We start from the raw sequence: 10,733 nt of genomic DNA, 5'->3' as shown, positions 1-10,733 counted from the left end.
AACGACTCTAAAATTTCTCCCAGTTTTACTGGAGGCCAAGGTAATGCCATTCTAAGTATCCAGTTAGACACCAGTTGCCGTAATTTAGAAGCAGGAAATAAGAGATCATCCAGGTCTTTTTGTCTTTAAGTTGTTCTTGCAATTAACTAATTAGTGAGTGTTATCTGGCTTCATGGGCAGATAAAGTTGGGTGTCATCTGGATAGCAGTGAAAATGTACCCTTTGCTTTTTAATGATAGTGGCTGTATAAGGTCAACAGAACTGATCCTAGCACAGAACCCTGCGGAACTCCATAATTAACCTTAGTGTATGAAGTGTGTGTGAAGAGGACTGTCCCTTTATGCAAACAAATCATATGTTCTTTCCAATTGGAATCCATTAGATAGATATGATTCATTCATGACCTTCAATTATGCTGTTTCTGTACAATGATGAGTTCTGAAACCTCACGAAACTCTTTAAATAAACCATTCCTCTGCAGATGATCAGATCAAAAATCTGCAGTTGATCAGATCAAAAATACCCAACTTTGCAGCTTTAAAACACCATATTTACAGCTTGATTCAAAAATGGTCTAGAACTGTGTGGATAGTGTTAATTAATAACAGCTTTATGGTCGATACAGGAGCTGCTGTAACTGACCTGTGTGTGTGGGTTAGGCTTCACCTCTGCTATTAAACGTGACCTTTCCACTGTGTTTGTGCTATTGTTGTCTTTAGTAGAATTTTAATTGGATTAGCTGTTAAATAATGATGCCTGTTGTGCGGCGGTAACCATCCAAGAGATCTGTACTTGAATTTTAACAAGAAAAATTCTTCTATTGTTTTAGTCTTTTGCTAAATATCAGAAATTTGTGTCTGCGCATAGCACTCTTGTAGCACAGTAGTGTATATATCCAAAACTGGGTAACCCACACACAATACTCTACATGGCTATTTAACACTACAGGCTGGAGGAAAAATATGTGAGTGAGAAATATTTGAACTTTTAAAGATTTGACATCACTATCATTTTGATTCAAGTTTAAAAAAACCGCTGTGACTGGATTTACAAGCTTACTCATTTCAGACATTTTCTAGTCTGACAAATCTTTTATTGTAAGAGGTGGCATATTGATAAGGGTTACAAGAAGAAACTGGAAGATTGTTATTCAAAAAGTGCATGCTGTAAACATGTTTATAATGTCAACGTTCTCTCCATGATGTCTGGGCAAAAATGATGTGTAGAGGTTATACACTTTCTCTGTGTGGATACACCATTTATTATCTTGACATTGGGCAGTGGAAAGCAGTAGGAAGGGAGCAACCAAAATCAACCCATGCAAATGCATCTAAGGCCTCTAATAAAAGAGACAGAGTGGGTGGTAGTTTGCTATGTCTGCTATCAATTTTTACATCCTGGACCTCTTCGCTGCAATCGAAAGCTGTGGTAGCAACAACTAATTGACAGAGCACTGAGAGATATGGGACTCGTTTGTGGCTGAGGTTTGGAAAACAAAAGTTTTCAAATGAAAGCTGGAAAATGTGCCTCTTGACTGTGATGACTAATGTTCCAGTGACCTTTTTTGCTGCTTTACTGTATCTCTGTCACTGCAATTTAGGTCACTGGATGTGACTTTGAATGCTTTGTATGAGAAGCATTTCTTCTGTTTGCTTTGTCAAGAGTCAAGAGGACATATTCTTCGACAGCATATAGACAGGGAGGGTCCCGCTGTATCTTTCTATTAGTGATTATGTGGTAATCCAATGTTAACTCATGACCTCTCACTTTCATATGTAGGGTCTCATAAATGACTCAAACCCAAAAGCCCTTAATCACTGTTATCGTGTCCTTTGATTCATATTGAGTTTTTGTTTTACAGTCACATCAAATACAATAAAGACAGTAAACATTTTTAACTAAGACGTACTCTTATTTTTTTCATAACAATGGTTAAAGTCAAATTTAAACACAGACATTTAGCAGGTCTCACAGAAATCTTTTCAAATGCATAAGCAGCTTCCTCTTCCACTAAAACATCAAAAAAATTACAAAAAGTGAAAAAACCCAGTATTTCTTTCAAATCTCAAACACATGAAACTTACCGCAACAACCACTGCGACTTGTGTTTTCACGTGTCACAATGTATAGTACATGTAGTCAAGGATGTCTGGAGCTTATCAAGTCATTTCACACTTATCTTTAGACTAAAGAGATGAAATACTCAAGTATGTTATTGGTCAAGTAAATCAAAACTACACCTTTGTTCTTTCCAAATATGAATTACATTCTTTCAACAAACAAAGTCAATTCTCTACATAGATTCCAGTGACTCACTACCAGTTTGCGACTGGTACACCCTGTGAAACATTATCACTGAGAAAATAAACATTCATAGATTATTAGCTGACCTGCCATGGGGTTTTTTGTTACATCCATTATGTGTCTAAATCATATGCTGCACATGGTTTTTGTTGCGAGAAATAAATAAATAAACTTAAATACAGAATTCATACAATGTTAACAAAACAAGAAATGAATCAGAAATTAGAAAGTATAATCTGTGCAAACATCAAAAGCAATCTCCTGCTGAAAAATGTGACACTTCAGCACAATAAATTCTTGAAATCAACTACTAGATATTTTAAACATGCAAAGCTCTAACAAAGAAATATCGTTTCAACAAGTGAGATCTGTCAATTCTGAACAACCCGCTTCAAAGTTTCTGTTTAAAACAGCTATTTGAGAACAATGAAAACAATCCAGCTTTGGTTCTAATTCATTAAATACACAATACATTACATACATTGCGCTGTTTTCAAGTGTGATTTTGTAGTGATGATACAACCTGAGACCAATACCCGGTCTGCTATATCTACTTTACAAAACTGAACATCATTGAATCATTATAAACCCTGTTTAAGGCGAGCTCTAGACCGGAATGTAAAAAGAGACGAGGTTTTCATCCAACCTCTTATTGAATTCCCCTTTTTTATGCATCTTTTACAAAAATTGTTAGGTAAATTGCTGATCTGGAGATCAACTGGCCAAAATCAAAGTGTGATCCATCCAAAGTGAACAAATACACCCAACAAGATTCAGACTAGGTTTGCTTCAGTGTGGGTTCCAAAGCTGGAAAGGTGTCGTGCACTATGCTAAAAATAATGAACTTACATCTAAAGCCGTGGCATGAAGATGATATCCAGGTGAGTTTTACTGTCATTTTTATCAACACAACTGAGTAATGGGTCACTAATGTCGAATATCAGCCTCTCTCCAGCACCGCACTCCACTACCTTGCTGAGAATACCTGTGGTGTTTGTTTCTTTGTTAATCGAGCCCTTTAGAAGAATTTTGGGGTCTTTGTCCTTCGGTATGTACACCAGGCTCACACTGGATTGATCTGTTATGGAACAGTCTGGACCCACTGCAACCTGAAGATTTAGGAAATAGTATCCATCCATGTTCAGGCTCAGGCCATTGTTGACTTTTGAAATCAGGGTTTTATCTGAACGAATTGGACTCCATGTTATATCACTTCCATCTGTGGAGGACATAAAATAGACTGCTATAGATGCTAAATTTGTTTTTTCTATATTCAGTTTTTAAATCAAATTTTTTTCCTGAAGTAAAGTACATTTGACTGTATTCATTTATTTACTGACTGTATGTATTTCATGGGATTACATTTTTTTTCTTCTGACAAAGAAAGTATAAACACAGCAATATTTGAATGGGGATATGATAAATTTTAAGTGCAGATAATAAATTGAAATAAGAAAAACATTACCTCCCGCAAACTTAAAGCTGAGCATTTTTCCTGTAATTGAGGAGAGGCTAGAGGGGGCGGTGGTTGTCTGTTGAAAGAAGAAGGGATTTATCACTCTCAAAATAGTAACAGTAAATGTGGTGCAAACATGACTTCCAGGGACACACACTCAGGCCCAGAGAGGCTGCAGTTTATTCAACGTGAGACAACAGCAGCTTACAGCATAGACTGTGTACTAACTTCAGAAGGAAAATGAAGAGACAACAGTTGAGTTTAGTGGCATTTCCCCGAATGTGGCAATGACGTCACTGAGCTTCCTCCAAGAGGGGAGGAGAGTGGTTAGACATACGTAACTCATAAGAAATGGAATTAATCTGACATACATAGTGCAGCATCTATCTCGCTTACTAAACATGTGTACTTATAGTAAATACATGTAACATCAGCAGGACGTCTTTGTGGCATGAAATAAAGGAAAATGGACAGAGGGTGAATGTTTAACACAAAAGTCAGGAGAGAAACACAAACTCTGAATAAATCTTAGAAATGATGGATAGCTTACCCATCTCTTTTCCGTGGAGGAAATTTTGGATGATTCTACAGCACTATTTTCCTAAGATTGGAAAAGGAAACAAAAGTGCTTATACTAAATACTGTAAGAGGATTTCGGGGTGGAAACTGACTGAAACTCTGAAATTTAGGTGCAATTGTGAGTTTTAACATAGTTCTACAAAAGAACTAGCTGTCATCCAATTTCTTTTAGGCAATCATGATGCCTTTTTCCACTGTTTAAACATTTAAATATGTTTCTTTTCTATAAAACTACAGATGACTTATATTTTCTCCCAGTAATAAACTTGCGTTTGAATGAAGTAAGGCATCCCTGGTGCTGTATTACTGTATCTTATTTTATTCTGTGGGAAACCAATTTAACTCAAAAACACTGAACATTATGAGAAAGCTGTCACTGGGTGTTATGACGGGGGTCTGTAACCAAATGTAGACCACAGGCATAGGTGTCTTTCTCACCAGCTATGCTACAAAAACCACAAAAAAGAACAGCTGTATGGCACAGATGTTGATTTTTTTTCTGCCCTTCGTGTAATTTATTCAAAAAATGATCATACTATTGTAATGTTTTAACCCTCCTGTTATGTTGCAGGTCAGATTGACCCAGAACAGAAGAGATGTCACATGTCATCTGCATCACTACAGAAAATGAAAAAAAAATCAAAATTATAAAAGAAAATTGTAAAATAATCAATGCCAGTGTTTCTGACACTTTTGGATGAGTAAATTTGCCCAAATGAACCCAGGAGCATAATTGGTGTTCCTGGAAACCAACATAACAGGAGGGTTAACATAGTTCTACAAAAGCACCAGATGTCATCCAATTTCTTTTAGGCAATCATTTGTCAATAAGATGCCTTCTTCACTGTTTAAACATTTAAATATGTTTATTTTCTATAAAACTTCAAATGACTTATATTTTCTCCAAGTAATAAACTTGTGTTTTGAATGAAGTAAGGCATCCCTGGTGCTGTATTACTGTATCTTATTTTATTCTGTGGGAAACCAACTTAACTCAAAAACACTGAACATTATGAGAAAGCTGTGACTGGGTGTTATGACGGGGGTCTGTAACCAAATGTAGACCACAGGCATAGGTGTCTTTCTCACCAGTTACCAGCTACTACCAAAACCACAAATAAGAGCAGATGTACGGCACAGATGTTGACTTTTTCTGAAGTTCATGTTATTATTCAAAAAAATGTTCATGCTACACTAACGGTTTTAAAAAGAAGTTACCTTTTTTTGTCTAATCGCTAATCACCATAGTTAAAGTATTATTCAAAGAGTTCTCACCAAGCCTTTATGTCCTGCTGTGAAGTATAGAACGAAGAACACAATTAGGAATATGGTGATTACGGTGTTCCACAACACGAGGATACGGATCAGTAAATTCTGGGTAGGCTCCGGCATCGTCAGTCAAACAGCAGGGTTCGGAGCGCTCTTAGCCCGGGGAACGCAGGAAGATAGATGTTAAGAAACGACGACTGTACAAGTCCTGAGTTTCCTCTGCTGTGCACTGATGTGTTACTTCGCTTCCTGAGCTCACTGTGTGGCCTAAGTATCTGAAGTATCCAAATGGTACTTTCCCCTGTATGCTACTGAAGGGAGACACAGCCAGATTATATCTATATCTCTAAAGGGACTGGCCCTTTTCTCCTACTCACCACAAGTCACACAGACAGGAACAATACTGACAGCTGGGAGAAAAGGAAGGAGTGAAACTTTGACATAAATATATGTTGAAATGTGTTCTTAACTTCCTTATTTATGAAGAGACTGTTAAAGTGAAAATTTTAGGATATTTTCGTGGTTATTACAACACTGAAAATCATTACTTTGCTGATTTTTTTCTATGTGTATTTCTCCACTAATATTAAAATGGAAGGGTAAAGATGTGTACCAACATGACAATATGCCTCTGTTACAGTTTATCCTTAAAAATATTTGTTTGGAACTGACGCAAGCATCATAACCAGAGATAAAAATAGTAAACTGAATATAAAAGAAAGAACTGTCGCAACATAATTCAACCACATATTGTTGACTTATCAACAACTTATCTTAAGTCTGATCTTATAACAGAATGTCACTGCAAAATTTAGCAGTGGAACTCTAAAAATGTTGTGATGAGCTGTTTACTATTTGCGCTTTTTAAAAATTCCCACCTGCAACTAAATTCTGCTTGTGGTCAGTAAATGTGGTTTCACTTTCTCTGTTTGTACTTTGACAGGGGAAAGTTTCATGGCAGCAAAAACAGGATGGGCTTTGGTTCAGGTATGCGTCATCAAACTCAATCACTCAGAAAAAATGATGCATGCGGTGTTTATGACTGGGAATGGTCAAGTAACAGAGCTGTAAACAACATGCCCAGACTTGTTACATGGATACATTTTAGTTAAATGAAATTATGAGAAGCAAAAAAGGAACAAGAGATTGTTATGTTTTTTTTCTTTTGATAAGATGGGGAAAGCCGATGAGCAATTGTTTTTTTTTTAGGAGTCAGCAGTATCGAGTCATGTGCATGTTTAAAGGACAGTGAGAAACCCCTGCTGTCTCTCATTGTGTGATGAATACGATGACATGAAAGCAATGATTCTTTCTGCAATGCAACTAGCTTACTTCTGCATTGTTGATGATTCACTATTTTCCAAAACATAAGCCAAAACAAAGTGCGCAACTCATGATAAATCACAGTACAACTTCTGAGGCACATACAATCTATATCACATTCTGATCTTATCAATGCTATGTTTGTGGGAGCTGGGCTAACAGAGCACATGGATTTTCTTGTACAAGAATTGCAGCTTCCACATTTTATAGCCACAAAGGAGACAAAGTGATTTTTTTTGTTTGTTTCTTCTATTTGAGTGTCTTTGATTTAGTGTGATTTTAGAATTGTATAGCAATTTTAACCCTTCTGGAACAAAAGTGTTATCCAGTGCCCTTTGTAGTGGACAGCAGGTCTTACTGCCTCACATCCTGAACTTATTTTAATATTTCAGGAAGCAAAGGGCAGGACGAGGAGAAAAGGACATTTACTCAGAACTGTGAAAGGAGAGTCAGACTTACAGCTGTCAGGAGATGAGGTGGAGCAAGGCCAGCCATTAGAGCAGGAAGGTGAAAGCTCAGAGGAAGACATACCAGCCTTTGAGGAGTCTGAGTCAGGGCAAAATAATGGCACTCCAGAAATATTGTGCGAGGGCTTTGAAGTTGTCTGGTGTGGTTTCTCAACTGCCACATTGGATTTGAAATCTTTAGGCATTCTGATTTCTAGAAAACACACACACACTTAAAGTTTCACTTCTGTAATGAATTACATTTATGAGGAAAAAAGCATTAAAGTCTATGTGTCTTGTCTTTATCAGTTGAATTCAGCTTAAACAATACATGAAAGGCAAAAACATTCTTCAGCATATCTGTGTTCACGGCATGACTCAGATAACACAGGATTTGAATTTACTGTTTCCTGTTTTCAGCTAATAGAAACTAATAAGACAGATTCTTTAAGATTAGGCAGTCCATCAAAACAACAAATGTTCTTGGTGTTAATGATAAGAGACATCTTGAAGAGCTCTCTTAACTGAATACAGCAAGACAGCTTAAATCTGCTGAGCCCACAACTTCATAGCCCTAGCTTACAAGTAATAGACTTTGTGTCATTATTTTGCCGTCCACTGTTTACATATCCTTCTCTGAACTTTCACCTTCTTGCTGTAAGATCAGACCCCACTCCACCTGCATCTCCTGACAGCACTAAGTATGAAACTGACTAAGTAAGACTCTCCTTCCAGTTCCAACATTTGCTGTAGCATGTGACTGTCAAATCTAAATATCACAAAATTTTATTCTGGGTCTCAGGAGGATTTATGATGACTTACAGCCATCTAGTGGCCATAAATCAAAAATGCACAAAACTGAGACCATCAGCAAAAAGGAAAGAAAAAGTTCAACGACCAACAAAAGCTCGTACTTAGTTTCATTAGTAGTTATGATTATTGCCCTACAGTAAATGCAAAGCTGTGATACTGTGTTCCAGACAACTGAAGATGGGGGTTTACTACTTTTACTGCATCACTGTAGAATTTCCCACAGAAAATACACAATTCAACATAGAGAAACAGTTTCCTTTTGCTTTCTTTCATTTCTCTCTGAATACTCCATTTCTTCCGAGTTCAAAACTATGGTTGTGGTTGAAAGATTGTTGTTGTGGTTGAAAGATTGGCTGTGCAGTATTGTATTGAATTCTTTGTATTTTACTTCCAAGGATCCAGATTTACTTCTAATTTGTAGAAGGTTAGTCATGGGAAATATTTCTTCAGGCTTTTAGGTTTCATTTCATTTATTTTCAGCCCAGTCCTTCTATATGACAGGATCTTAAATTAAATCTTTCTTTTACTTTCTCCCCCATTTTTTCTTTAATTGAATCTCTGACACAGACAATTGATAACACAGTTTGATAGGCATAAAATGTGTTTTTACACTAACAAACAGCTATTGTGCAAAAACATGGAATATTTTGCCATGGTGTGCAGTAAATGGTAAATGGACTGGTTGCTCACATTTATACACCAATGAACGCATCAAAGAGCAACTTTGGCTACAGTTTGGCATGCAGACTGCCAAAGATCAGACCACCAACCGTCCAGTCAGGAAGTTCTGCCTCCAACAGTCACCCTGCTACCTTAAAACATCTGAGGAAAGTGGCAGGCCTAAAAAAAACTATCTAAAGCAGATGAACAATGGAAGTCAAGAAGGGAGAGAAGACTGAGGTATACAAAAATACACAAAACTGCACTGAAAATCAGCAGCAGCAGGTCTTATGGAGCGATGAACCCAAATTTGTCATTTTTGTGCAAGTTGTCATTATTGTGTACAGAGGAGGTCAGGAGAGAGGTTTAGTAGTGAGTATCAGCTATCTGTAAAACATGGTGGAGGCTCTGTCATGATTTGGGGCTACATTTTAGCAAGTAACGGCGTTACTAACGGCATTACTATTTCTATCATTACAACGCCGTTACCGTTACTAACAAGAAAATGCTGTGTGGTCGCGTTACTATTTTTCAACAAACAGAAGGTTGAAGCTGTCTTCAGCTTACTGCATCTTATATCAGTTGCACGGAAGTAGCTTCTGGCACAACACCTGGAGCCAATGAGTGCTGCTGTTTGACTGAGGGAGAATAAAGTAGTCGTGGTAAGGCAATCACATGACCACTTAAAGACAAAGCAACAAGGTGATAGATACCAGTTTATAAATTGTGTTGATAGGCCACGCAAAACCAGAGTCATGATAAACAATACATACGCGTGTTTTTTCCTGAATAGTTTCATCACGTTTACTGTCTAAGGAAAAGCGCAAGCAAGCACTCTCTGCTTATGACCAAAAAAACCCCCAAAAACCAAAACAAAAAACAGCCCTTTCGTGTTGGTGGAAAAATGCACCATGTCGACCAATCAAAAATGATATGACAACATGACATTTAGTTGTTTAGGAAGAGGGGGAAGGTTTAGGAGTGATGGCGAGAAATACAGAGCAGAAAAAGAAAGAGACTGAGTTTTGAGATGTGAGAGATGTGTGACGTTTAGCGTGTTTGGAGCGTGTAGTTAATGTGTTGTCTTGTGTAGTTAGTGTGTAGTGTTGTGGATAGTTTTGTGTTGTGTGTCAGAACAATGAGGCGACTGCTGTCTCCAGGTAGAAAACAGGAGTGATACACCTGCTGTCAGACCCGCAGGTATCAGGCTGTGCTGTTCTCCTTTATAGTGGACAGAAATTTTTGGAGTGGCACAAATAATTTGTGTGGCATCTTATTGAATGCAGTTTGAAATGGTTATAAAAAATGGTAAAAGGTAAATGGCTGCAAATAACTTTGTTGTTTGTAAAACTTGAACAATTTATATTTGTATTTAAAGTTATGAAATATGATTCATTAAACATGTTTGTGGTTGTTACAGTAAAAAATATAACTTTTTTCTACTCAAATGTTATGTTTTTTGTCTGATTTTAGATCAATTGTGTTAATACAGTATGTCAAAATGAAAACATAACTGTAAATTCAGACATGGGAGGTTGTGCTGATGATACCAAACAAGGCAAAGTAAATAGTTTTTAAAGGTGAAATGTAGAGGAAACATCAAAAGTAGTTAAAAATAGCCAATTATACCCTGGACCCCAGAGGGTTAAACATTTTTTTTTAAAGTAATGCAATAGTTACTTTTCAAATAATTAATTACTTTAGAATCTTGTAACTCAGTTACTAACTCAGTTACTTTTTTGAAGAAGTAACTAGTAACTATAATTAATTACTTTTTCAAAGTAACTTTCCCAACACTGGTGCTGTCAGGGATCTCCTCAAAACTGATGGAATTACAGAAAAGTGCCATCAGAGTTTTAATCCAGCAGATAAAAAACTATCTG

At 36.9% G+C, this 10,733-nt stretch overlaps 1 protein-coding gene across 1 annotated transcript; it reads right to left on the bottom strand.

The window, feature by feature from the left end:
- Positions 1–1,084: 1,084 nt before the first annotated feature.
- LOC309704857 (uncharacterized protein) lies at positions 1,085–5,977 on the bottom strand. Its single transcript, XM_082530316.1, has 4 exons — positions 5,615–5,977; positions 4,311–4,361; positions 3,770–3,836; positions 1,085–3,523 (listed from the first exon to the last, which is right to left on the bottom strand). Exons 1-4 carry the CDS (start codon positions 5,729–5,731, stop codon positions 3,156–3,158), a joined length of 603 nt encoding a protein of 200 aa, XP_082386442.1. The 5' UTR covers positions 5,732–5,977; the 3' UTR covers positions 1,085–3,155.
- Positions 5,978–10,733: the final 4,756 nt, after the last annotated feature.

Source organism: Aulonocara stuartgranti (assembly GCF_965226115.1).
Source record: "Aulonocara stuartgranti genome assembly, chromosome: 4".
Taxonomy (NCBI): domain Eukaryota; kingdom Metazoa; phylum Chordata; class Actinopteri; order Cichliformes; family Cichlidae; genus Aulonocara; species Aulonocara stuartgranti.
Note: the sequence above shows the minus strand (reverse complement) of the source record. Positions and strands in the feature narration are given on the sequence as shown.